The 27,278-nt window shown below is 40.7% G+C and overlaps 2 protein-coding genes across 19 annotated transcripts in view; one reads left to right on the forward strand and one right to left on the reverse strand.

The window, feature by feature from the left end:
- The window catches only part of LOC137244546 (uncharacterized), an 85,915-nt gene that overhangs the window by 49,780 nt on the left and 8,857 nt on the right, over positions 1–27,278 (forward strand). For 12 of the 15 annotated variants that reach the window (XM_067773658.1, XM_067773675.1, XM_067773667.1 and 9 more), the window contains exons 3-5: positions 18,253–18,554; positions 18,609–18,998; positions 19,062–19,260. Coding sequence is in view for 2 of the 15 variants with exons in the window: in XM_067773673.1 (XP_067629774.1) it covers positions 19,164–19,260 (97 nt within the window). In the remaining 13 variants the exon portion in view is untranslated. Of the gene's footprint in view, positions 1–3,175; positions 3,263–12,881; positions 18,555–18,608; positions 18,999–19,061; positions 19,261–27,278 lie in introns of those variants that run through there. The other 3 variants (XM_067773661.1, XM_067773674.1, XM_067773671.1) reach the window with 3 other exon arrangements.
- Positions 1–27,278, reverse strand: part of LOC137244548 (uncharacterized) — a 62,925-nt gene that overhangs the window by 21,111 nt on the left and 14,536 nt on the right. For 2 of the 4 annotated variants that reach the window (XM_067773676.1, XM_067773677.1), the window contains exon 1: positions 7,009–7,372. The exons of 1 other annotated variant lie outside the window; for it this stretch is intronic. In XM_067773676.1, coding sequence (XP_067629777.1) covers positions 7,009–7,017 — 9 coding nt within the window. In that variant the 5' untranslated portion in view covers positions 7,018–7,372. Of the gene's footprint in view, positions 1–7,008; positions 7,440–27,278 lie in introns of those variants that run through there. One more of the 4 variants, XM_067773681.1, reaches the window with a different exon arrangement.

The raw sequence follows: 27,278 nt of genomic DNA on the forward strand, positions 1-27,278 counted from the left end.
ACCCAGATGGGATCCCGCACAGATCCAGAAATGATCCCGGAAGGGTCCAAAAACTATCCCGGAAAAGTAACAAAAAATCCCGAAATGGCTCCTACGGCATCCCGGACGGATCCAGAAATGATCTCGGAAGGGTCCCCAAATGATCCCAAAATGGTCCCGAAATGACCCTGATGGATCCGGCAAACCATCAAGAAATTATGCCGGATGGGTCCCCAAATGATCGCGAAATAAAACAGAAAAAGTCACGAAACGACCCCTAGAGGATCCCCAAATGATCCCGTATTAGCCCCAAAAAAGTCCCAAAATGACCCTGACGGGATCCCGAAAGAATTCCGAAAACAATACAGAAATGATGCCGGAAAGGTCCTCAAATGATCCCCTAATAGTCCCGAAATGACCGTGCCGGGATCCCGACAACTATCCAGAAATGATGCCGAAAGGGTCCGCAAATGATCACGTATTAGTCGAAAAAAAGTCCCGAAAGGACCACGACGGGATCCCGGACGAATCCCAAAAACCATCCAGAAATGATGCCGGTAGGTATCCCAAATGATCCCGAAATAGTCCCGAAATGACCTCGTCGGCATCCCGGACGGATCCCGAAAATTATCCAGAAATGATGCCGGAAAGGTTCCCAAATGATCCCCTAATAGTCCAGAATTTACCCTAATGGGATCCCGGACGGATCCCGAAAACCATCCAGAAATGATGCCGAAAGGGTTCCCAAATGATCCCGTATTAGTCGCGAAAAAGTCTTGAAATGACCCCGACGGGATCCCGGACGGATCACGAAAACCATCCAGAATTGATGTCGGAAAGGTCCTCAAATGATCACCTAATAGTTCCGAAATTACCCTGACGGGATCCCCGACGCATCCCGAAAACCAGCCAGAAATGATGCCGGAAAGGTCCTCAATTGATCCCCTAATATTCCCGAAATTACCCTGACGGGATCCCGGACGGATCCCGAAAACTATACAGAAATGATGTTGAAAGGATCCCAAATGATCCCGAAAAAGTCCCGAAATGATCCCGACGGGATCCCGGACGGATACCGAAAACCATCCAGAAATGATGCCGGTAGATACCCCAAACGATCCCGAAATAGGCCCGAAATGACCCCGTCGGGATCCCGGACGGATCCAGAAAACTATCCAGAAATGATGTCGGAAAGGTCTCCAAATGATCCCGTATTAGTCGAGAAAAAGTCCAGAAATTACCTCCACGGGATCCCGGACCGATCCCGAAAACCATTTAGAAATGATAACGGAAGGTACCCCAAATGAACCCGAAACAATCCCGAAAACCATCTAGAAATGATCCCGGAATAGTCCCGAAATGACACCGACGGGATCCCGGACGGATCCCGAAAATGTCCAGAAATGATGCCGGAAATTATCCCACGGATCCCCAAAACCATATAGAAATGATGAAGAAAGGTACTCCAAATGATTCCGAAAAAGTCCTGAAATGACCCCGACGGGATCTCGGACGGATCCCGAAAACCATCCAGAAATGATACTGAAAGGATCCCAAAAGAATGATGGTGGAAGGGACCCCAAATGATCCCGAAAAAGTCCCGAAATAACCCCGACGGGATCCCCGACGGATACCGAAAACAATCCAGAAATGATGCCGGAAGGTACCCCAGACGATCCCGAAATAATCCCGAAATTACCCCGTCGGGATCCCGGACGGATCCAGAAAACTATCCAGAAATGATGCCGGAAATGTCCTCAAATGATCTCCTAATATTCCCCAAATTACCCTGACGAGATCCCGGACGGATCCCGAAAACCATCCAGAAATGATGCCGAAAGGGTCCCCAAATGATCCCGTATTAGTCGCGAAAAAGTCCCGAAATGACCCCGACGGGATGCCGGACGAATCCCGAAGACCATCCAGAAATAATGCCTAAAGGGACTCAAAATAACCCCGAAAAAGTTCCGTAATGATCCCGGAAACCATCAAGAATTTATCTCTCGAAGGTACGCAAATGATCCCGAAAGTACCCCGACAGGATCCCGGACTGATCCCGAAAACCATCCAGAAATGATGCCGGAAGGGTCCCCAAATGATCGCGAAATTGTCCCGAAATGATTCCGGAATAGTCCCGAAAATGTCTCAAAATAACCCCGACGGGATCCCGGACGGATCCCGAAAACTATACAGAAATGATCCCGGAAGGGTCCCAAAATGATCCCGAAATAGTCCCGAAAAAGTCCCGAAATTACCCCGGCGTAATCCCGGACCGATCCCGAAAACCATCCAGAAATGATCCCGGAAGGGTCTCGATATGACCCTTACGGGATTACAAATAAGGTGAAGCTAATTATAAAACCATGTTAATAAGGCAGCAGGCGCATTGGAGCGAATAAAAAGTTAGATAGAAACATACAGGTAAAGCTAATAAAAGCGTGCTAATAAAAACAATTGATAGAGGACGGATGGCGGGAGTAGAGGAGAGGACCACTGATCGTTCCTCCAAAATTGTCTAGATCTCGTTCTGTATGTACCAGATACCAAAAACTATTGATTTAGGAGAAAATTTAGATTGAGTTATAACAATTTATGGATTTTACACCAGAGGGGGAGATAAAGGGGGGCGGGCGGAGGGTGTCACTGCTTACTTTGTAAGCCCTCGACTTATTTGACCCCTTGAGTCTGTGATATTGGTGAAGGCCAGTATACGTAAAGTTATAATGTGTAAAAATTATGAAAAATAATTTCTCGAAGGGTCGTGGGACCCCCACCCCTCTTTCCATGTTCGAAAAAAATTTCGCTAGTAGACTACTGTCTGTGTCCCAAATTTCATCAAAATCCGTGTAGCCATTCTGGCGTGATTCAGTCGCAAAGACGAAAAAATATAATAATTAAATTATAACTGTTCCTAGGGGGCGGGGACCACACCCCTTTTGAAAAATATATAGCTAGTAGATCCTTCTAGACTATTGGCTATATGTGTGCAAAATTTCATCCAAATCGGTCCAGCCGTTCTTGCGTTATTGAGTCACAAAGATAAACGTCTGGACAAACATCCAAACATCCAAACATCCAAACATCTAAACATCCAAACATCTTAACATCCAAACTTTCCCATTTATAATATATATTAGATTAGATATTAGATTAGATTAGATGAGTTATAAGTTTTATACATAACGTTATCTTTCAGATAAACCTTATGCCAAACAAAAGCAGAAGCAGAAAGGCGTGAGTGCGAGGAGCTTGAGCTGCTAGCCACCAGGAATAACGCCCGAAAATTCTACCAAAAAATACGGCGACAGACGGAAGGTTTTAAGACCGGGGCAAACTCCTGTAGGAATGAAAACGGCGACCTTGTAACTGATGTCCAGAGAGTGCTTAGATTATGGAGGGAACACTTCTCTGCTCTCCTAAATGGAGGCAGCAATTCACCGCGCAGAGATGAAGAACCCGATCCCGCAATCGATGATGATGGAATATATGTCCCCCCGCCCGATTATGACGAAGTTAGAATAGCAATAACCAGATTGAAAAACAACAAGGCCGTGGGCGCTGATGGATTTCCTGCGGAGCTATTCAAGTTCGGCGGCGAGGAGTTGGTAAGGCGCATGCAGCAGCTTCTTAGCAAAATATGGGCGGACGAAAGCATGCCCGATGGTTGGAATCTAAGTGTTCTTTGCCCAGTCCACAAGAAGGGGGATACTGCAAAATGCACCAACTATCGTGGAATCAGCCTTCTTAATATCGCATATAAGGTCCTTTCAAGTGTATTGTGCGAAAGATTGAAGCCCACCGTGAACCGGCTGATTGGACCTTATCAGTGCGGCTTCAGACCTGGTAAATCTACCATCGACCAGATTTTCACAATGCGCCAAATCTTGGAAAAAACCCGTGAAAAGAGAATCGACACACACCACCTCTTCGTCGACTTTAAAGCCGCCTTCGACAGCACGAAAAGGAGCTGCCTATATGCCGCTATGTCTGAATTTGGTTTCCCCGCAAAACTTATACGGCTGTGCAAAATGATGTTGAGCAATACCATCAGCTCAGTCAGAATTGGGAAGGACCTCTCCGAGCCGTTCGAAACTAAACGAGGTTTCAGACAGGGTGATCCCCTATCGTGCGATTTCTTTAATTTGATGCTGGAGAAAATTATACTAGCTGCAGAACTTAACCGCACTGGAACAATATACTATAAAAGCGTGCAATTACTGGCATATGCTGATGACATTGATATCATCGGCCTAAACACCCGCGCTGTTAGTTCTGCTTACTCCAAGCTGGAAAAAGAAGCGGTAAAGATGGGTTTGATGGTGAATGAGGACAAAACGAAGTACCTGCTGTCATCGAGCAAAGAGTCAGCGCATATGCGCCTTGGCAACCACGCTACTGTTGGCAGCCATAATTTCGAAATAGTAAAAGACTTCGTTTATTTGGGAACCAGCATCAACATTAGCAACAACATCAGCACTGAAATCCAGCGAAGAATCAATCTTGCCAATAAATGCTACTTTGGACTAGGTAGGCAATTGAAAAGTAAAGTCCTCTCTCGGCGAGCGAAAATCATACTCTACAAGTCACTTATCGTACCCGTCCTGCTATATGGGGCAGAAGCATGGACCATGACAACAGCAGATGAAGCGGCTTTGGGAGTGTTCGAGAGAAAAGTTCTTCGAAAGATTTATGGACCTCTACGCGTTGGCGATGGCGAGTACCGAAGAAGATTTAATGATGAGCTGTACGAGCTATACGCAGACATCAACATAGTCCAGCGAATTAAAACGCAGCGGCTGCGCTGGCTAGGCCATGTTATGCGAATGAAAGATGATGCTCCGGCCAAGAAAGTGTTTCTATCGGAACCCGCCTATGGAAGCAGAGGTAGAGGGCGGCCCCCACTCCGTTGGAAGGACCAGGTGGAAAACGATTTAAACTCCCTTGGTGTGACCAATTGGCGCCGGTTGGCGGAGCGAAGGAGCGACTGGCGCGCCTTGTTGGACGGCCATAACCGTTTAGACGGTTAAGCGCCAATTAAGTAAGTAAGTAAAGTAATTTGGACAGTTGATTGGAATGCAGCTGCTCGAAATCACGTCCATTCTGACGGCACTGATAATCAATTAAGAACAATTCACAATTCTAATAACACATTCAGTGATACACAAAACGGATTTACTATTAATTTTGTATGCTTTTGCATGAACGTTGGGAACTCTTGCTATGAGAAAGGGATGACGGAGTGGTAATGAATTACGTCATAGCTATCAACATCAAAATTTTGAATTTAGTTTATTATGTACATAAATAGCTAAATAAATGTATGGCTTAGAACCATGCCCATAACCTGCAGCAAAAAATTATCAATAGTTAAATGTAGCTGACTAATAGTTGACTACTTTACGTTGACTTGACTTTGGACCCCTCTCCAAAATTTTTGAATTTACCCCAAACAAAAACTTTCTTATAGCCTTATCTTGCTCTTTTGTTCACAATTGAACATACCTATATTTAAATTTCTTATCTTCAAACCATGAAGCAAACTTTCCAAGAAAATTAACTTTGGTGTAATTCACTTGAATCCATCTCATACAAAGTTTGATAAAAAAATTCCAACTTTACTGCAGAATTCATCATACAATGTTGATCTTGTTGTTGTTGTAGCGATAAGGTTTCTCCCCGAATGCTTTGGGAAGTGTTATCGATGTGATGGTCCTTTGCCGGATACAGATCCGGTACGCTCCGGTAACACAGCACCATTAAGGTGCTAGCCAGACCATCATCATACAATCCCTCGTCTCTATTTACTCCCTCGCTAAAACAGTACACACCTGGTCTAAAACGGCTTTATCCTTTTGCATTTGGTCACGTTATGGGAACAAGTGCAGTATACGGACAATGCTGATATAAAAAAACGAAAAATTGAGATCGATAGGTATTAATAAAAGAAACATAACGATATATTTTTTTTGTTGGGCAAACAACAACAACAAAAGTTATTAAAGGTCAAAGTTCATAATAAGCTTTTTTTAAATCTAAATTACTTCTAAAGTATTGAACCGATTATCAACGTCGTTGGATAGGTATTTCCAATACCTTTCATTTGATATATATCTTAAGTATATAACTGCAAAGAGTTTCCTGAAATAATATAATTTTTTAAAAAACATATCAACATTTTTAAAAACTTAATTTTGTTTAAATTTAATTGCTGTATTAAATATATGAAAATATAGTTTAATAGATGGGAAATAATTTAAGCTTTCATTTAAAATTATATATAATATCCTTAGTCCCATCAATGCAATACCAACTGTCCTGTTCCTGGTATACCAAAATTTAATTTTGGGCAAATTAACAGTAATTCTGCGCAGAACACCTGGTATTTGTTTCCTTTATGTGCAGAATACCTTTCCGAGTTGGCGGCCTTCGGCTGCCCTTATTTAAATAACCCTGGGCTACGCCATGCCAAGTCCGGGTGGTTGCCTGAACCGTGGCAACATGCCACGGTACGCACTCTTTTGCGCGTTTTTAGGTACAGCCTAATAAAATTACCACAACCATGTTTTGAAAATTGCAATAAGACCATACTGGCTTTATTTCCATTAGCAATTGGAAATAAGGCCATATGGCTTTATTTCTCAAACTGATTGGAAATAAAGCCGTATGGCGTTATTGCGTATGGCTTTATTGCACCCCACCGTCATCCACAGTATTTCTGCGCAGAATACTTTCATACATACATTGCCCCTTAAAAAATAAGTATTTATTTTGTAACTTACGTTTAACTCATGCCGACATACACATACATACATATGTACAAATAAATATGCGTAATTTACTTAGTAAATATAGCACTTTTAAACATCGAATTTTTAAAGTATTTTACGGGATAGGAATACAAATTTTGAAAATCGGTTCGATACTTAAAGAGAAATTTAGATTTAAGAAAATGCTTCATATGAACTTTGACCCTTAATAACTCCTGTTATTGTCATTTGCCCACAAAAAAAATTGTGTAGTTATACTCACCTTGACCATGTCTATCAATCCTCATACTTCTTTTTTTGATTTTGGAATTGTCCGTATACTGCACTTAAGCCGAAGAATCATTTGAGTTATATGCAATAATATTGAATTATTGTGGTACAGCGTGGTTCAAACTTTTGGCAGGATTTTCTTTTCACGGTTTTATATATTTTCAGCACAAAAATAATACACATTAAAAAACTCATAATTTCGTAAAAAATACTCAACCAAAAAACTTTTGAACACTTGCGAAATAATATAATTACGTGTAGATTTTAAATAACCAAAAAAAATATTTTACCTTTTGTTTCACCACAAAGTTTTATTTCATTTTAAACCACGCGTTATTTCACTTCTGTAAATTGTACTACTTAGCGCCTTATCAACAACTCACAGTTTGACAGAAGATTATTCAATGAAGAACAATAATCATCATTGTAAATTTTACCAAGTAGCGCAACTAACAGCTGATCGGTGAAAATTCGCACATTCACACGCACATCCTTACAAATTTATGTATACAGAATACATATGGCGTTTTTGTTGTTATTAAAACAATAGTTTTATTTATACTAAAGCTTTTATCATTTTTTTTTTAACTTTGAAAAATCTCCGAACACCATTCCTTCATTATATGACATTCGACTGCCTAGTCCACTGCCTTCCACTCTATTCGCAACATAACCTCTACTTAAGCTGCCAAACTATATAGTAAACAATGATAATCATTGTGAATCAAACTAAAGGCTCCATTACTGATACTTAGCATAGACTTGACTTGGCTTGCGAACTGTCACTTACAGTTCTGTTAAATGAACATTGCATGTTACTGATTACTCAAAACTTAACTTCACTTAGAAGTCTGTTGAATTTTGATTTTCTATGTAAGTTCTAAGTGACGTTTACATTTTGAGATGTCATTTGTTTGTTTCCATATCATTTTGACATTTTGTCATAGAAATTGACATTTATTTAAAAATAAATTTCAACGCTGATTATGATGCCAGACTTTATGCGCCAAGTGGAGTATAATCGTGGCTAAGTTGCCAAGTTTACGCCAAGTCAAGTCAAGTCTATGCTAAGTATCAGTAATGGGGGCTTAAGTGTGCTATCTTATCTGTCAACTGCCTGACAGGATGTTCAATATGACTACTTTTTAGCGTTTTGACAGGGTGTTCAATATGGCGGCGCATAGGGCCACCCTGCAAAAATTGTTGGATTACGTGTTCCATTTTCTTCATGTTGGAGTACTCCTTTGCAATGCGTTTGCGGACCACCATCAGCCGATCATTGCTCGTTTTTTAACGGCAGTGATCACGACACGATGACGATCGAACAGAGTTGCCAAAAGTAAAATATTGCAGGCAAATAACTAATAATAAAATTTTACTTTGGCAACTCTGATAAAATGCAACAGCGCACTGGTTTTATGTATACATATTATATTAGTTTCTTTATTCACGTATGCGTATGCGTATTATATTAGATTCTTTATTCACGCAAATGCTAAATGACATCCAACAACACAGGTCATGTTACTTTTTTATGCCTTGTGATGGCGTATCCTCATTACACTACTCTTAGCACTGCCGGATTCCCATGACATGCTGATTGGAATCTTGTTGCATTCCAACAGGGAGATTGGAATCCACTGCATTCCGAAATCATGCTGAGCGGAATCTGATGCATTCCGCCAGTATAAGATTTCGGCATAAGATCTTATTTCTGCTCATATTTCTTATTATTATTATATTCTGAAATTAAATAGTAATGTTCATTAATATTTCTTTGTTTGTAATATAACATTGTTGAAAGCTCGATATATCTTAAATTTTATCTTTTGAGTTGTATATTTATATATCTTTTATATTATGCAGTCGACCATAGTTTGTCGTCGACTTTAAATAATAAATAAATAAATAAATAAATAAGAATATTAGCAGTATAAAATATAAAAGTTGCATTGCCCCTCTTCATTTACTTTCATTTTAAATTAAATTCACTTCGATAATTCTTTCCGACACAATTCCTCTTTAGTACTTTAGCATATGATCCTCTGTGGGTGCTCAATGGAGTACTACAGTGAAAGTACTTTGGAAAGTACTCTAACGTATGTACTCTATGGATTACTCACAAACAAAGCGAGAGTGGGATCACCTACTCCTCTCCTAGGACATCGCAATGTTAATTGGAGCACATTTTTTGTATGAATACAGATTAGATTTGGAGCAGTCCTATACTCCCAAAGGAGTATTCCTTACATTATTTATAGAGTACTCGCGTTTTTTGAAGGGCAGCTATCTTCAGCGGGTGATAGAGAGAGATACAGGATGAGACAACGCTAGTCAATTACAAATCAGGTGATCCAATCACTTTGGAACTTTGACCAAAGAGGATAAATATAATAAGAGCCGTCATTCGTTTTTTTAGGCATTTACTCGATGTAAACTATGAGGTAGTCGCTACTTTTTTTTTTTGGGCGAGATGTTTATAAATGTCTTCTATACATTTTCATGGGGTAATTGTGTTTATTTTTCCGACTGTATTTAATTAATTATTTAATTCTCTTTCCAAAAAACACGTTTGCACAAGGTGACAACATCGCATGGATAAATGGAAGGCAATTCAAAAATGTCCCGCATAAAACAAAAGTAGCGACTACCTCACAGTTTACATCGAGTAAATGCCTAAAAAATAACGAGTGACGGCTCTTATTAAATTTATCCTCTTTGCTTTGACGTCTATGCAGAAGATATCACACTTAGTTTGCTTCACAATGAACAATAATTATAAGAAATGATACTTACCGTTATATACTGTGGGCATTTTAAAAACAAACTGCATTCAAATTTCAAAAAAAAAATACTTGAAAATGTTTACTTTTTCGCGTCTAAACCAAGCAAAAATGCCAATTTGGCGGCGTTCGGCGCGTTACTATATTATCTACTCATTTAAGACTGTTTAGGCCATTTATTGGTCCGATATGGTCGAAAGGGGTATCAACGGATGCGCATCACTGCCAGTTATAGGAATCCAATTGCGAAATTTATCTCTTTTAACCCATTCAAAAGTAATTTAAAAAAGCACTCGCTTTTAATGCCAGGTTAACGCGGATTTTGCATCACCCAACTCACCAAGTTATTAAAACAAAGCATCAAATGAAAAATTATATAAAAAATTTAAATGTCCACTTTGCATAATTTTTTAAAAAAATTAATCAGGAACAATGAATTCAAATAAAATGACCCAAGTTGAACATGTTTTGAAATTGTCCTTAAGTCGTTAAAAAAGCAAGTTACCCGAAAAAGTGTCAATTTTTAAAAAAAATCTATATTCCGTTTGGGTAAAATAATGAGCGAAATCAGTGCTGCAAAATCCTTTAGTAGGTTCCTGGGGTTCAATCATTCCTTTGAAAAGATTCTCACCTCATACTAAAGGTATAAAGTAGATATATGTACGTATGAGAAGGGTTTGAAAAATCACGTAGCCTTATATTTAAATATCTGCTGTTTATTTGCGAAACTTTAAAATAGCGTCTGAAATGTTAATTTTGATGTTCACACTTCATATTTCAACACCCAAACCTCCGGGTTTGACATTTCTAAAGTTGGCGGCCCAATCCGAACTAGTCCCTTGAAGTGAATCACATTGATTCTAGCCTATCAACCAAGCTTAAATATCACTTACTCGTTACGGTTCCTGTTACATATGTATGTGAATACGTAGGCACATATATTTACCACATGAGGCTCTGTCCTTCGCAAGAACACTCAATTTGGTGAAGCAAAAGCTTTCCCAGGACAGTCGAATAAATGATTGGGTGTGCTGCTACTATAACGTAGTGGACAGTCGAACTATTATTATATTGTAACGAATTTACTTGCAAATTCTCTTATTTGCCTTTTTGCTAAGTTCGTATCACAAAACTGTTGAATAAATTACTCCAATATTGAATAATGGAAAAATGGCCTTTATTAAAGTACTTCACAATAACACTTATACTTTGCAACTAACTGGCTTAATAACCAAACTGATAGCTTAAATGAAACTGACTTTCAAAATAATACTGCTATGGCTCGCTAGATAGCGTCTTAATCGAAACTGCTTGATAGCTCAAATCAAACTGAATTCCAGCGCCTCTACATTTGCTGCCTTTTATATTCTCTGATTTCAACGTTCGCATTTTCTAGGCGCTTCCAGAATCTACTAGTTGCCATCAGCTCTCAAACTTCTCAGCTGAAACTACAATTGCACGATTTTATAGCTTCTCTCATTGCATACTTTCAGGAGTATCTCAGATATATGCTTGTGTTTGTGCATTGACTCTCCGCTGCTCGTATACGTACATGGTACATATATGTAGACGCAATTATTGTTTCGTTTATGTAGATACATAGTGATTGAATTATTGATGTGAATTCACGTCACTGCTTAGCATCGGCCTAGAGATAGCAGCACCCCTTAGTTTTGCTAATATTCGTAACACTGCCCTCCACCTAAGTCTGATCGTCCCGATCAGACAAATCTCCCAATCTAAACGCCGCTAGCATCTCCAGATGTACCACTCTTCTACTCCGTGGTTTCCCAGTGGTTTGTATGCGGTAGATGGTATCACTGATCTTCTTCACAACTTTGTACGGGCCTTCCCAACTGCACCGAATCTTGGATGGAACACCTTTCCGCCGGTGAGAGTTGTATAACAGTACCAAATCTCCTTCCAAGAAACCTTCCGAATTTTTGTTCTCATTGTACCTGCGTTTCATCTTACTACTCATTATTCTTGATCTTTCCCTCGCACTCTGTTGTTTGGCCAATGAACTTCTTCGCAGAGCTTGCACTTGACGGATTGACTTTGCATCATCATTATCGTCTGGACGTTTCACAACAGTAGTGCGCCCTTTATTCTCTCTGAAAAATTCTTTCAGTCGTTTTAGTGCGTCCATTAGGGTTTGTCAATGCCGGTCTTTTTATCGCAGGTACTTTTGATTTCGCTTTATTTGGCCCATTCGATCCATCAACCTTTTCTTTTGACTTTCATGGCCTTTTTCGAGTCTTCTCCACCATTACTCGGTTACTAGTGAACCCTTTCTCCAACTTGAAGTTAAGTGGTATATCCTGATTCTTATAACGCATCACCCTTTTCTGCATATCGATCTTGATGTCATGGTCAACCAAGAAGTTCACTCCCAATATGACTTCATCAACGATCTCCGCCACAATGAATTTGTGTAAAACCATGACTTTCCCAATTAAGACTTCACAGATCACTTCTCCCCGGACTTGGTTATACTGGCCAGTGACCGTACGAAACCTCGCTTCAGGTAATGACTTTACTCTCCTGTAGACCAAATCAGATCGAATCAAGGAATGAGATGCGCCCGTATCTACAGTCAGTACATGTTCTTTACCTTCCACATTCCCTCTGACGGTAAGACTGCTCGATTTTCTACAATTTGCAACACAGATATCACAGGGCATTCAATAGCTGGATCTAGCTCTCGATCTCTACCTCTTACTCGCTCTTGCTCATCTCCTCCAGCTTTGCGTTTACGGCCACCCACATTGTTGGAACTATTAGGACCAAGATCGCAATGACGTGCAATGTGACCGGACTTCCCGCATTTGAAGCATTTGATAACTTTTTCACTCCGCTTTTGCGATCCTTTCAGCGCCTCCAATATTGCGTCTACCCACTCTGGCCTTTCTACTTCCACACGGCGTGCTTTGAAAACTGGCTTACACAGAAGCGACGCTGTTTCCTGAATCAGAGCTTGTGACACCGTTTCAGCGAATGTTGACTTTGGGTTTGCGTATGTAGCTCGCTTTATTTCGGCGTCCCGTATGCCATTTATAAAGCTCTGAATCTTTACCCTTTCAGTGTATTCCACGGGTGCGTCCGCATTCGCTAAATGTGCTAGCCTTTCAATATCCGACGCAAACTCTTGCAATGTTTCACCAGGCCTCTGGAAGCGGTTCAGCAACTCCATTTGGTATATCTGTCTCCTATGCTCAATTCCCTATCGTCTCTCTAGAGCGCCCATCAATGCTTCATAATAGTTCCGTTCGCCCTCTGGAATGGTTTGTAAAATCTCAGCTGCAGGCCCTTTCAACGCCATGAACAGTGCAGCGACTTTATCTTCAGCATTCCAGTTGTTCACTGCTGCGGTCTTCTCAAACTGAAGCTTAAAGACCTGGAAAGGAACAGAACCGTCAAAGGATGGTGTTTTTACCTTTGGATTACTCGTTGAAACTGCTGGGCGATTTAGTTGCAACTGCTCGATACGTCCTCTTAAAGCATTCACCTCGGCCTAAATTTTTTCTTCAAACTGTAAAATTTTTGTATCTTGCGCCTCCAACTTCGAGGAAATACGTCCTTATTGCTCTTCCAGTTGAGCAGAGATCTGCGATGATATCTGTGCTGAAATTTGCGCCGACATTTCGGATATCCGTGCCTCTTGTGCTTCAATCTTAGATGTTATACGGTTCTCCTGTGATTCCAGCTGAGATGACATTTGCGACGACATTTCAGATATACGCGTTTCTTGTGCTTCAATCTTCGATGTTATTTCAGATAACATTTCTGCAATACGTGTCTCCTGTGATTCCATCTTGGATGCCATATATGTCTTCTGTTCTTCCATCTTGGATGTTATACGGTTCTCCTGGGATTCTAGTTGAAATGCCACTGTCGATGTTTGAGCAGATATTGCAGCTAAAATCATGTTCAAGTCTGTGCTCGTAACTGTCTGCGATGTTTCATTTTTCTCTTCAATTTTTGTTGTTGTCTCGTTCCCATCAGGACAAAAGACATACTCGTCCACATCAATTCCTTCTGCTTCCATTGCCTCTCGTAGTCTTGCCTGAAGTTCGAGTTTATTGCCGGTTGTATTCAATCCACGGCTCTCCAACTCCTTCTTCAGTTGCTGGATCTTCAATTCACTGAACTTTGCCATGTCCTTGTTGTCCTCTGGAATTTATTCAACAATTCCTCTTCTGACACCAATTGTAACGAATTTACTTGCAAATCCTCTTATTTGCCTTTTTGCTAAGTTCGTATCACTAAACTGTTGAATAAATTACTCCAATATTGAATAATGGAAAAATGGTCTTTATTAAAGTAATTCACAATAACACTTATACTTTGCAACTAACTGGCTTAATAACCAAACTGATAGCTTAAATGAAACTGACTTTCAAAATAATACTGCTATGGCTCGCTAGATAGCGTCTTAATCGAAACTGCTTGATAGCTCAAATCAAACTGAATTCCAGCGCCTCTACATTTGCTGCCTTTTATATTCTCTGATTTCAACGTTCGCATCTTCTAGGCGCTTCCAGATTCTACTAGTTGACATCAGCTCTCAAACTTCTCAGCTGTAACTACAATTGCACAATTTTATAGCTTCTCTCATTGCATACTTTCAGGAGTATCTCAGATATATGCATGTGTTTGTGCATTGACTCTCCGCTGCTCGTATACGTACATGGTACATATATGTAGACGCAATTATTGTTTCGTTTATGTAGATACATAATGTTTGAATTATTGATGTGAATTCACGTCACTGCTTAGCATCGGCCTAGAGATAGCAGCACCTCTTAGTTTTGCTAATATTCGTTCTGCACTAGCTACAGTAACAGGTATAGTGCAAAAGATACATAAAGCAACACAAATGTTGGGGAAAATTGTATACAGATTTTGAACATAAATGGCATTTAGCAATTCCAGTGGTGACAGATTTTATGAAAATTTGCTTCGTAAATGTGTTTTAAGTGAATTATTTGGCATTCTAAGCTTTTGAGAAATGTCCGACTTGTATTTTTCGACAAATTTTGCTGCGCTCGCCCGAACCGAAGTTTCATCTATATCTTCAAATTGCCACAAAAAGGAAAACGTCTCGCTCAAATTTTTCATAGCTGCAAATCGTTCAGTAATGCCAGTGATTACCGAATCAACGATCACAGATATATTCGAACTTGTTGATGTACTTGAGAATGCCGATTACATCTCCGTATGCTTGCTCAGTCAAATTTGGCTTTTGTCTGAAAGACTATGAGGTACATTTTTTTTGAGGACGTCCCATCGTTGTGAACTGCTGCTGAAAATAGTAAAACATTTTTGTACAACTCCGAAGAAAGTAATTGCAGCCGTACAACATTCTGCAGCATCAACAACATAAATTGAGACTGTCGGTTGCACAAGGCGAGTAATCAGCATTTGAGTTTTTGTCGAGAATGTGACGTAATGCTCCGTTGTAAGCTCCTTTCATATTGGCGGCGTTATCGTACCCTTGTGCACGACAATCTTCAATCAAGTATGGCAAATTAGATCAGCGATTTTCTTACCAGTTTTTTGGTTACAATTCACGAAAGCCAAAAACCCTTCTTGAATTGAAAAATTTATTTGCTTTCGAATTGAAATTGAGTTACCGCAAAATGAACGTAGTCAATCACTAAACTGTTTTCACAATAACACTTCTACTTCTCAACAGATAGCGTGCTTAAATCAAACTGATTGCCATGCCTCAGCTGGCGCTCTTTTATACTCTTCGATTTCCTCGTTTGAATATTTCTAGGCGTTTCTAGAATTTACTCTTTGTTTACCAGCTATAGCTACAGATGCACGTTTCTCATATGCGCGTGTATATGTGAGTGATACTTGCACAAATGAGCATCTCAGATAAGATATATGTATGTGTTTATGCGCTTCTCTCCGCTGCGTGTACGTACATATGTGTAGACATAATGATTGTTCCACCGATGATTGCCTACTCCTGGGAGTATCTCAGATATATGCATCTGTTTGTGCGCTTCTCTCCGCTGCTTTTATGGACATATATGTAGACATAATGATTGATTTGTTGATGTGCATACAAGTCACTGCTTAGTATCGGCTTAGAAATGATAGTATCCCTTAGTGTTGCTAATATTCGTCACAATATATACTTGGCCTCTTTCACACAAAAATTAAATAGTGTCCAAATTCTATATAAAATTTCTTTCACTTTTGAGTTTCAGTGATTAGCTGTTCATTGATAAGTGTATCAATTGTGAATATAACATTTAATGTGATCTTGAGTATTTTCGTGTGATGGCAGTTTATCGTATAGCTTCTTCCATACCTGGAATTTCGAATATCCTCCAGGACAACAAATTTTAGGTCGATTTAAAGTATTGGTGCTTAACAGACGACATGGTAGGCAATAAAAAGCATTGCTTCTGGCACTCCACAGAACTAGTCACGCTGCATTTTCTCTCCATTTGAAAAGATTTTGTTTAATAACGAGGTAGGAAATGCCTCGTCATGACAATCAAGTGGAAAAATAACAGGACACTTTTGATGACCTCGACGAATTATTTCGTTGACTTCTTCAGATCGGAAAACTCATTTTTCACGGTACCGATATCAAAGTCGTTTAAATAATCTGGACTCTGATACAAAGTTGGTGGTATTGTTGGAAGACTTTTTGAAGATGAACCTTCATCAGTGTCACCATGAAAACTTGACGATTTGGGATTCATGTAAACATACATTTCATGTTTTTATTGTCTCCCTGTTCGAAGGCCCAGGCAAAAAATCATTATCAATATTTGTTGCTTTTGATATTCGGCTTAAAATTTGCACATGGAACAACTAAAGGCTCTATTGAATTAAAAAAAAATGTCTTAGTACCTCTAAATCGCGGGCCCCTGAGAAACCCCGGGCCCGGCGGAATACCGCCATGCCCCTCCCTACCTACCTACTTGTTTTATGCCAACTTCGAACGGCATCTGCAAGGCAGACGAGTTTTCACTGAGAGCTTTTCATGGCAGAGATACACTCGGAGTGCTTGCCAAGCACTGCCGAGGGGCGACCCCGCTTAGACAAATTTTCTTCTAATTCTAATGTCGCACCACGGCGGCCGCCAACATTTCCAATCACAAATCACCACACAAGATTGCGCTTTGCTCATGTAAACAAACGATCAGCTGTTTTTTATGGGCAATTTTTACGTCATTTTCTTTTAGCTCTTGTTTTTTTCTCTTTCTTTCATTCGCTCAAGCAGTCAAGTGTGACGTAGATGCGCAGAACGAAGCAATTTTGAACGAATGTGCAATCTTCTGTATGTGATTTGTGATTTCCAATATAGTAATTAATAATCAAATAAAATACGAGCGTATCGAGTGTTTGTCGATACAACTCCTTTTCTTCGATACCTGATTAGTCGATGCAAAAGCACAAATAAACTACCCAGATTGCGCATTCAGGAGTTCAAAATTGCATCGTTCTGCGCACATATGACATAGTTGACTCTTGAGCGAATAAAGAAAGGAGCTAAAGGAAGAGTCAATTCATGCGTCATAAAAAACAGCCGATCTAATGTTTACATGCGCAAGGCGCAATCTTTTTGTGTGATTTGTGTTGCAAAAGTACTGACCACAAATAACCTACCCATATTGCGCATTGGCGAGTTCAAAATTGCCTCGTTCTGCGCATCTACGTCACATTTGACTTGAGCGAACAGCTGATATGCTGTTTTTATTGCAAAATAAAAGAGCATGTTTTTGTGTGAATTTATTCTATTTTAATAAACTTTTTATCTAAAATGTTTTTAACCGTAAATGTATCCGAGAAATGTATCGTTCTTAGCGGTCAACTATAATTTAACATATCTAAACAAATATCGCCGAAACTTCGCTCACAATTGACAACATTATATATGTGTGATAGATCCTGGTTTTTCCAAGCAAAATAATTTAAATTCTCGTACTGGTATGGAATCATTAATGGTTGTACCGATTTCTAAAGCATCCGCGTGCAGGACGTGCTGGACACACTGCGCCAGGCAAATGTTTTCGCCTCTATACCGCTTGGGCTTACAAACAAGAATCAGAAAATAATATGGTACCAGGGATACGGCTCATAAATCTTGGGAATGCTGTGCTAAAGCACTTGGTGTAAATGATATAATTCACTTAGATCCACCGCCACATGAAACGCTTGTGCGCAATCTTGTGTGTGTGATTTTTGGCAAGGGGCTGGCTGGGCAAGAGATAAATCTTTTTTCATCAGTAAAATGAAGTGAAAATATCTTTGCTTTTAAATCAAATATGGATTCCTCACAAAGAACGGAAGTTTCATTGGAATATATGCGCTGCTTTCGCTCGTGTCTATCCGTTGCTAGTCAGGACGAACTTAATGACTATATAGATCTCATGGAGTCATTTACACTTTCTCAAAGTGATGTTACTTCCACTATGTTATAGGCTTTCAATAAATATGCACAATTACAAATTAAACCTGATGATTTCCATGTCACTTTTTGTGTGGTCGCTATTGTCAAGATCTAAAGCAATCACATCAATTCATAAACCGAGCTCAATTGAATAATCAAATATTAATGGGAAATTATAAAATCGCACAACTTGATACCGCAGCGGAGGAGCTAAACGCGGAATCAGAAAATATGCATACGCAAATTCATCAAGACTATTTTAAAGATTCAGGATGTTCGATAGCCGTAAAAGAGGACGGGAACGAGGACGCAGAAGTGAAGTTAATTAGCAAGGTAAATATAGGGATATGTATATTAAAATGGAAATGTAACTAAATATAATTTAAGGAGTTCGAATACGAAGAATCAAATGCAAACATTGTTGATGATCCCGTTGACATAAGTGATACCGATAATTATGATTTAGAAATCGCAAACGAAAAGCTAACTAAATTAGTGGTACAAAGCCTCAACCCACATAAAACCGGCCAATATACTAGCCAAAGCAGTCACACCTTAGTGAAAGTGTAGGCGGCATCGTTTGTATTGAGCAAGAGGATAGTATTTCAAATGATGAGAATGGGCTGACAAAAGGAGTTGTTGACTATGATGATAATTTACCAGATGATCCAAGTATTGGTGGTACACGTAAAACTTGTTTTGATTTTAAATGCGAGTTTTGTACATCTATATTCGAATTTCAGAGTGACTTGTTACATCACTATGAATTAAATCATGGTAGGTATTTACGGAGTTCTACGCTATATACCAAAAGTTTTGTTAAATTGTTCCATTTTTTAGGAGATAAAAATCTAAATTTCCCGTGATATTTCTGAAAATAGATTTGTTACGAAAAATGCTTTACGTTTACAAAGACGGCAAGTTCACCAAAAGGATAAGTATATGGAGTGTAATCTCTGTGGACGCGCTTTACTAAAATCATTTTATCATGTGCACTTGAGGCGTCATAACCAACTGAAGTTTCTTTGCAGCAAATGCCGTAAGTGAAACTACATAGTACTTAAAAGTTAATGCATATATACATGGATTTGAGCGTGGTTTTGAAAAGGGGCATTGTCATGAGCATTGCGATCAGATTCGGCAATATGTAAACAGATATTTCCTTGTCCTTGCTGTGGTAGTAGGTCAAATGTGCGACCCTTTATAAACAACTCTTTCAATCCCAGTGTTGTTAATGTTGTTGTTGTTGTTGTAGCGATAAGGACACTCCCTAAGGCCTTGGGCGTGTTATCGATGTTGATGGCCCTTTGCCGGATGCAATGCAGATCTGGTACGTTCCGATACCAAGCCCGACCATTTCGGGAACGATTTGTTATGACCACATACAACCTTCTTGGCCATACCGCCCTCTCACCCCCTAGATCCATGAGGATTTTGGGGTGGCCAGAGCCTCGGCTATTAATGAAACAGGATTCGCCACTGATAGGTGGGGTTGACAATTGGGTTTGTAGAAGCTATATTATGCGCTGGTAACCTGAAAGGGTTGCGCTACACAACCCCTTGAATCTGTTATTTTAGTCGCCTCTTACGACAGGCATACCCACCGCGGGTATATTCGGACCCCCTAACCCGCCGGGGTCTGTGTTGTTAATCCTTTGTCGAATATATATAAATTCGGTACGTTCAACAAAATATTACCTTTAAGATACTAGCCCGACTATCTCGGGATCGATTTCAAGCTGGATCATCCAAACACGTCCTTCCGTGAGGACTTTTGATTCCCAGTTTACGTTAAATGAGGTATGATAGAACCACTAGTAGAACAAAATACTTCATGATTTTAAACCTGCATTCAAATTTATGTTGTGTTGCTATAGAAATAAAAAAAAAAAATTCCATAACAGTTCTACGACTTTTGATCTTATGCTGTTAACTTCATCCTGTGTTTCCCTCCCTGAATGTTAGGAGAGTTTTACCAAAACTTTCCCTTCGAACCTTAAGCTCGACCTTAAATTACTGAACGGGAGGCACTCTAGCTGACTTCGTTCTGGATACTGTAACAGGTTAAACTCTTACCTATCCAGAATCAACCCCGACAAAAAAAATGTATGCCCCGCTTGCAATGTGTCCCCACATGACACCAACCATCTCTTTAATTGTAATGTGGAACCAAAGCCTCTAACACCCCTTTCATTATGGTCCACCCCTGTTGAAACAGCAAGTTTGCTTTGACTCCCGTTGGAGGCTATTTATGACAATTTGTGATCGGTCGCAACTATTAGGTGGGGCGAAGCACTGCTACAACAACAACATTTGAGAAAAGAATTTGGTACTCATATTTAAGAATTCATGAGCTTAACACCGGCTTATAATAATTGAATTTCAATTATTAAGTTTTCTAAGAGAAACTGAAAAGAAAGAAACATTTACTGGCATATTGCGATGGACCCATTTTGAAAACCGCCAACGTAATCAACATCAGGCAATTTTGTAATGTTATCAAAGGTTTCACCGGGAGCGTAGGTTTTCGAAATGGGTCCATCGCAATATGCCAGTAAATGTTTCTTTCTTTTCAGTTTCTCTTAGAAAACATAATAATTGAAACTCAATTATTATAAGCCGGTGTTAAGCTCATGAATTCTTGAATTTGGTACTCATTTTGCTCTATAATTTGCTAACAGTTTAAAAAGAAGTGTGCTTTGTTTTTATTATTTAATTATTGTTAAATATCATACCATAAATATAAGTTCACGTTTAGTAATTATAGTTACAGGCGACACACAATTGGCCGCAACGGCTAAAAAACAAAAGCCATACTTTTATGAGCCGCCGCTCAAGCGTGAACGTATCGATGAGGATAATCACGATAACAATATGTTAAATACATTAAGATATTCCAAAATTCGATGACACAAGCGGTAAGCGCCGAGGATCAATCATTTGGTATGGTGGTAAGGGATATGCTAAATACCTTGGGCGTACGACAAAAGGCTGAAACAAAAGTGCACATTATCAAATATTTAACGGATATGCAATTGCTAGCGCAGCACAATAAATATTAAATTAAACGTATAGTGAAAAACATACATATTTAATGTGTGTGGGTGTAGGCAGCAGCTTTCTAATAGTCATCATTATAACATGTACCAATTAATAATCATCAAATCACAACAAAATTATCGCGGGTTCGAATCGAGCTCAAGACCTAACAATAATTTTTTATCATTATTATTGTTATGATAAATTTTTTCTTAATTGAAAAAATTTTTAAATTAGAATAGAAGAAAGAAAAAATTTAGACAACTGCCAAAGCTCGTTGTATAGATCCATTTCGGGAACTGCTAAATTCCTTCATCGGCAACGTTTAGGCGCCGCTGCTATAACCATGCAGCCATCACAGCGGTTATAGCAGCGGCGCCTAAACGTTGCCGATGAAGGAATTTAGCAGTTCCCGAAATGGATCTATACAACGAGCTTTGGCAGTTGTCTAAATTTTTTCTTTCTTCTATTCTAATTTAAAAATTTTTTCAATTAAGAAAAAATTTATCATAACAATAATAATGATAAAAAATTATTGTTAGGTCTTGAGCTCGATTCGAACCCGCGATCTTAAAATCAGTAGGCCGATATAACAACAAAAACAAAATTATCATTAACATAGAATGTTGCACTTAGATTCACAATTTCGAGCATCCCCGAATACAAATGAGCGCAATAAGTTTTTGCTTGTTGTTGTTTTTTTTTTTTGTCCGCATTTTCATTGCATATGTAATATTTAGTATGTAACAATGATGTATGAACAAACAGAACAAAGCATTATTAATAGATTTATTTAATTAAAACTCTCACAAATAACGCCAAATACAAGTATATCAAAGCGCGGCTAAATGAAAACTAGCTATTTCTACGTCATAAAAAACAGCTGATCTTTTGTTTACATGCGCAATGCACAATCTTATGTCTGTGATTTGTGGTACTGACTACTCGATGCAAAAGTGTCGACTACAAAATTTTTGGTATCAGGTCAAAAGTGCGAATACCTAATTGCATTTTCTAGTATCGTTTCATCCCAAAGTCTGCCTTAAGGAGCGTTCCATTGAGTTATCGAGCTCTGGCTCACCATCAAATCTCATTGGAATGATATGGATCAACTTAATGAGAGCTGGTAGCACTAATATAAAAGATCTGTTTTGTTGCGCTTCCCAAGGCAGTCGGTTCTATGTACCGGAGCGACTCGGGATTTTTCCCGACCAAGGACTGTCATTTCAGTGTAACCCCATTTAATTTGTTGCGTCCCTCCCACAAATTGTCATCCTCCCAGCAGCTCCTTGCAGCAGGACTGCTCCATATTCTCTTGCTCCGGGAAGGTATCGAATCCAATCCGGGTCCGTCTCCTGACCCCGGTCCTGAGAAATGGTTTTGCTGCATCTGCCGGAAAAGAATCTTTTTAGGACGGTCATACTCTGTTCAGTGTGTCTCGTGTAAGGGATGGTTGCATCGGACAGGTTGTTCTGGGCTTGACCCCAAAACCCGACGTCCACGTAACTTTTATAAATCTTTTGTGGCTCCTTGCTGTTCACGCCCAAGGGCGTCCCGTAGTCCACTACCTTCCAGCAGCCCCGCTGCTCAGCAAGCCACAACAAGTACCCGCTGCTGCTCGCGCCCCACGGCGCCAACAACTCAAACAGCTGCTACCACTCATAACTACAATCTTCGTAGCAGAGTCGGAAGCAATGCTGAGCAACAGCCCCTGCCCCCGTCTTCCCCCCCCCCCTCTTTTCCGGCAGCAATCGTGTAGGTCAGGGAAACAGACTCTTAGTCCCTACCTCCGGTTGCACCGTTTGCCAGCACAGAATATATATGTTTGCGACATCCGCCCAATGCAGCTCCTGCCTTGGGTGGTGCCACTTTCCTAGATGTTCTGGTCTCCGCGACGGCAACCTCCCGACGGGTTTCATCGCGCCATGTTGCCAGGTCGCAAACCCAAATCATCCGGGTACCCCAATGCTTGCCCAAGGACGCCCAGTACCAGGGCCACAACAGCAATTGCGTCCTGGCCTTCCTCAACCCAGGCGTAGTCACCCGTCACTTACCCCCAGAGTGGCGACGTCTCCCCCCATGCACTTCAGAATTCTGCAGTTAAACTGTAATGGACTAACTGGGAAGATTACGGAGATAGTCAATTTCATGAAGCGGCACAACATCCGCATTGCTGCGATTCAAGAGACTAAACTCACAGCACGATCTGCATTGCAGACCTGCTATGGGTATAATGTCCACGGAAAAGATCGCGAGAGCGGAAATGGAGGCGGCCTCGCGTTTATAATACACCACTCTGTGCAATATCACATATTTGATCCTGGCATCGACCGCAGGGACAATGTCTTAGAACGTCAAGGCCTATCTGTCCGGTCAGGCGATGCAAACCTAGAAATCATCAACATCTACATCCCCCCTGCCACATGTTGCCCCAGTGGATACCGCCCTAATATCAGAGCCTTACTCACTGGAAACAATCGCATTATTTTAGGCGACTTCAATGCCCACCATGATCTATGGCATTCAAATTTGCGGGCGGACAGTAGGGGTGAGATGTTGGCGGATCAAATAGAAGAAACGACGTTCTGCACAATAAACGGAGACGCCCCCACACGTATGGTAGGAAGCTGTCACAGTTCGCCAGATATCTCAATCGTGAGCGCAGAACTCGTAAACTGCGTCAACTGGAAGCCGATGGTATCATTGGCATCCGACCACCTGCCTATACTTGTTTCGCTCGAGCGTACCGCCGACTTCACCGTCACCGAAAAACACACTTTCATAAACTTTAAAAAAGGAAAGTGGGAAGAATATAAATCTTTTACAGACAACCTCTTTGCTGCCCTCCCTATCCCGACTGATGCCCGCTAAGGGGAGCGTGCCTTCCGCAAGGTCATTGAATCCGCCTCGGCACGTTTCATCCCCGCCGGGAGAATTCCCGAAATCCGGCCCACTTCCCGGCGGAGGCCGCAAACTTAGCGAGAGAACGTGACCTTATAAGGCAGCTTGATCCAGGCGACCCCCAAATAAGGGATATAAACCAACGCATCAGATTGCTTGTGGATGAACACAAGCGGGCGAAATGGGAGGAGCACCTAAGAGGTTGTAACCTCTCTACCGGTGTGGGTAAACTTTGGTCCACCGTAAAGTCCCTATCGAATCCGACTAAGCACAAAGACAAAGTTTCCATCGCCTTTGGCGACAAAGTGCTGTCGGATGCGAAAAAATGCGCGAGCGCTTTCTGCCGACAATATATAATGCATTCTACGGTCGACAAAGATAGACGGAGGGCCAACAGACACGCACATAAACACAAATTCAGCGCGTCACCAATCACCATCACCGCTAAAAAGGTTGAGGACGCCATTGGTCGCGCTAAACCATCCAAAACAGTGGGCCCAGACGGCATAGCCATGCCGATGCTTAAAAGCCTAGGGAAAGAGGGTTTCAAATATTTAGCGCAGGTCTTCAACCTGTCTCTTTCCACCTTTGTCATACCCGAGAAATGGAAAATGGCCAAGGTGGTCCCACTACTAAAGCCTGGTAAACCAGCTAACATAGGAGAGTCGTATCGTCCGATATCTCTCCTATCGCCAGTAGCAAAGACGCTCGAAGCCATTTTGCTCCCTTATTTCCAAGCAAATTTGCAACTAGCCTCCCATCAGCATGGCTTCAGAAAACTCCATAGCACTACCTCCGCGCTAAATGCCATTAGCACCCAGATAAATTGCGGTTTAAATCAAAACCCCCACCATAGAACACTCGTAGCGCTAGACCTATCAAAAGCTTTTGATACGGTCAACCATGGCTCGTTACTGCAAGACCTGGAAGGGTCTACCCTTCCCCCATGTCTTAAAAGGTGGACCGCAAATTATCTGGGTGGTCGGCAGGCATCGGTGCTATTTAGAAACGAAACATCAAAGCCAAGAAGAATTAAACAAGGGGTGCCACAGGGTGGTGTCCTATCCCCACTTTTGTTTAATTTCTACATATCTAAGCTACCTTCACCACCGGAAGGAGTCACAATCGTTTCCTACGCCGATGACTGCACAGTAATGGCCACAGGCCCAGGCCCACAGATCGATGAGCTATGCAATAAAATAAACGGCTACCTCCCTGATCTCTCCAGTTTTTTCGCCTCGCGAAACCTGGCATTATCACCGACTAAATCTTCCGCGACCTTATTTACAACATGGACGTCCCAAATGTCGACCATTTTGAACATCCACGTCGATGGCTCTACGCTACCGACTGTCCTACACCCCAAAATCTCGGGTGTGACGTTTGATCAGGATCTACATTTTGGTGAGCGCGCAGCCGCAATTGTTCCGAGAATTCAGAGCCGTAACAAAATCCTCAAATCCTTTTCTGGCAGTACCTGGGGAAAAGATAAAGAAACGCTCATGACTACATACAAAGCAATTAGCCAGCCGATTACGTGCTACGCGTCACCCATATGGTCGCCAAGCCTAAAAATTACCCACTGGAAGAAGCTACAGGCCTGCCAAAATACTGCTCTCAGAATTGCCACGGGCTGTCTTCTTATGTCCCCAGAACACCATCTACATAATGAGGCGAGAACACTCTCCATCAGGGAAAGAAACGATATGCTGACCAAACAGTTCCTGTTGAATACCCAGAAACCTGGGCATCCCAACAGACATCTGATTGACGAGCCAGCACCGCCTAGGGGATTAAGGAGTCATCTCCGTAAGCATTTTGAGGAAATACGGCAACTGAGAACCCAGCCGTATGAAGCGAAAAAACACAAGCAGGTCCTTGGTGAACTCCACAAACAGGCGTCGGACCTTTATGCCGGGAATTGCCCGGTGAACCCAGTACTCAAAGTAAAGTATCCAAAACTTGCGGAAGAGGAACGCATACTCCCCAGGGAAACGCGTGTCACTCTGGCTCAACTTCGTTCTGGATACTGTAACAGGTTAAAATCTTACCTATCCAGAATCAACCCCGACATACAAAATGTATGCCCCGCTTGCAATGTGTCCCCACATGACACTAACCATCTCTTTAATTGTAATGTGGAACCAACGCCGCTAACACCCCTTTCCCTATGGTCCACCCCTGTTGAAACAGCAAGTTTCCTTGGACTCCCGTTAGAGGATATTGATGACAGTTTGTGATCGGTCGCGTCTGTTAATTGGGGCGAAGCACTGCTACAACAACAACAACAACAACAACATCTGTTTTGTTGAAAATAAGAAGAAGAAACGTACACAAGAATTGAAGATACTTATAGAAATATTAACATTTAAAAGTGCGTGCACACTAAAGGCTCCATTACCGATACTTAGCATAGACTTGACTTGGCTTGCGAACTGTCACTTACAGTTCTGTTAAATGAACATTGCATGTTACTGATTACTCAAAACTTAACTTGACTTAGAAGTCTGTTGAATTTTGATTTTCTATGTAAGTTCTAAGTGACGTTTACATTTTGAGATGCCATTTGTTTGTTTCCATTTCATTTCGACATTTTGTCATACAAATTGACATTTATTTAAAAATAAATTTCAACGCTGATTATGATGCCAGATTTTATGCGCCAAGTGGAGTATAATCGTGGCTAAGTTGCCAAGTTTACGCCAAGTCAAGTCAAGTCTATGCTAAGTATCAGTAATGGGGGCTTAAGCAACGCGACACGTAGCGTCAAAATATTCTTTTGGAACCATGCACATATAGCGACAGTCGGACGACACGACACGACCAAGTTGACCAATTAGGCCGCGAATATTTTGTGGAACGTGTCGCGTCGCTTAGTGTGCACGCACTTAAATAGTTTCGTATGTAAACAAACTATTTATTTTCCTTACATTTTCTTCAAGTTGTTTACCCTTTCCGTGGTTTTGCTTTTGAATATGACAAAATCTTTTATGTATACACTGATGTACACATATTTATATCCGGGCCACCATGGCTCAACTATATGGCTCATCTCATCAGCTGATTTTATTTTTTTCATTTCACTGGAGTAGGGATTGTCAGAAGGAGATGGCAAAC

Source organism: Eurosta solidaginis, chromosome 3 (genome assembly GCF_040869045.1).
Source record: "Eurosta solidaginis isolate ZX-2024a chromosome 3, ASM4086904v1, whole genome shotgun sequence".
In the NCBI taxonomy this organism is placed as follows: Eukaryota; Metazoa; Arthropoda; class Insecta; order Diptera; family Tephritidae; genus Eurosta; species Eurosta solidaginis.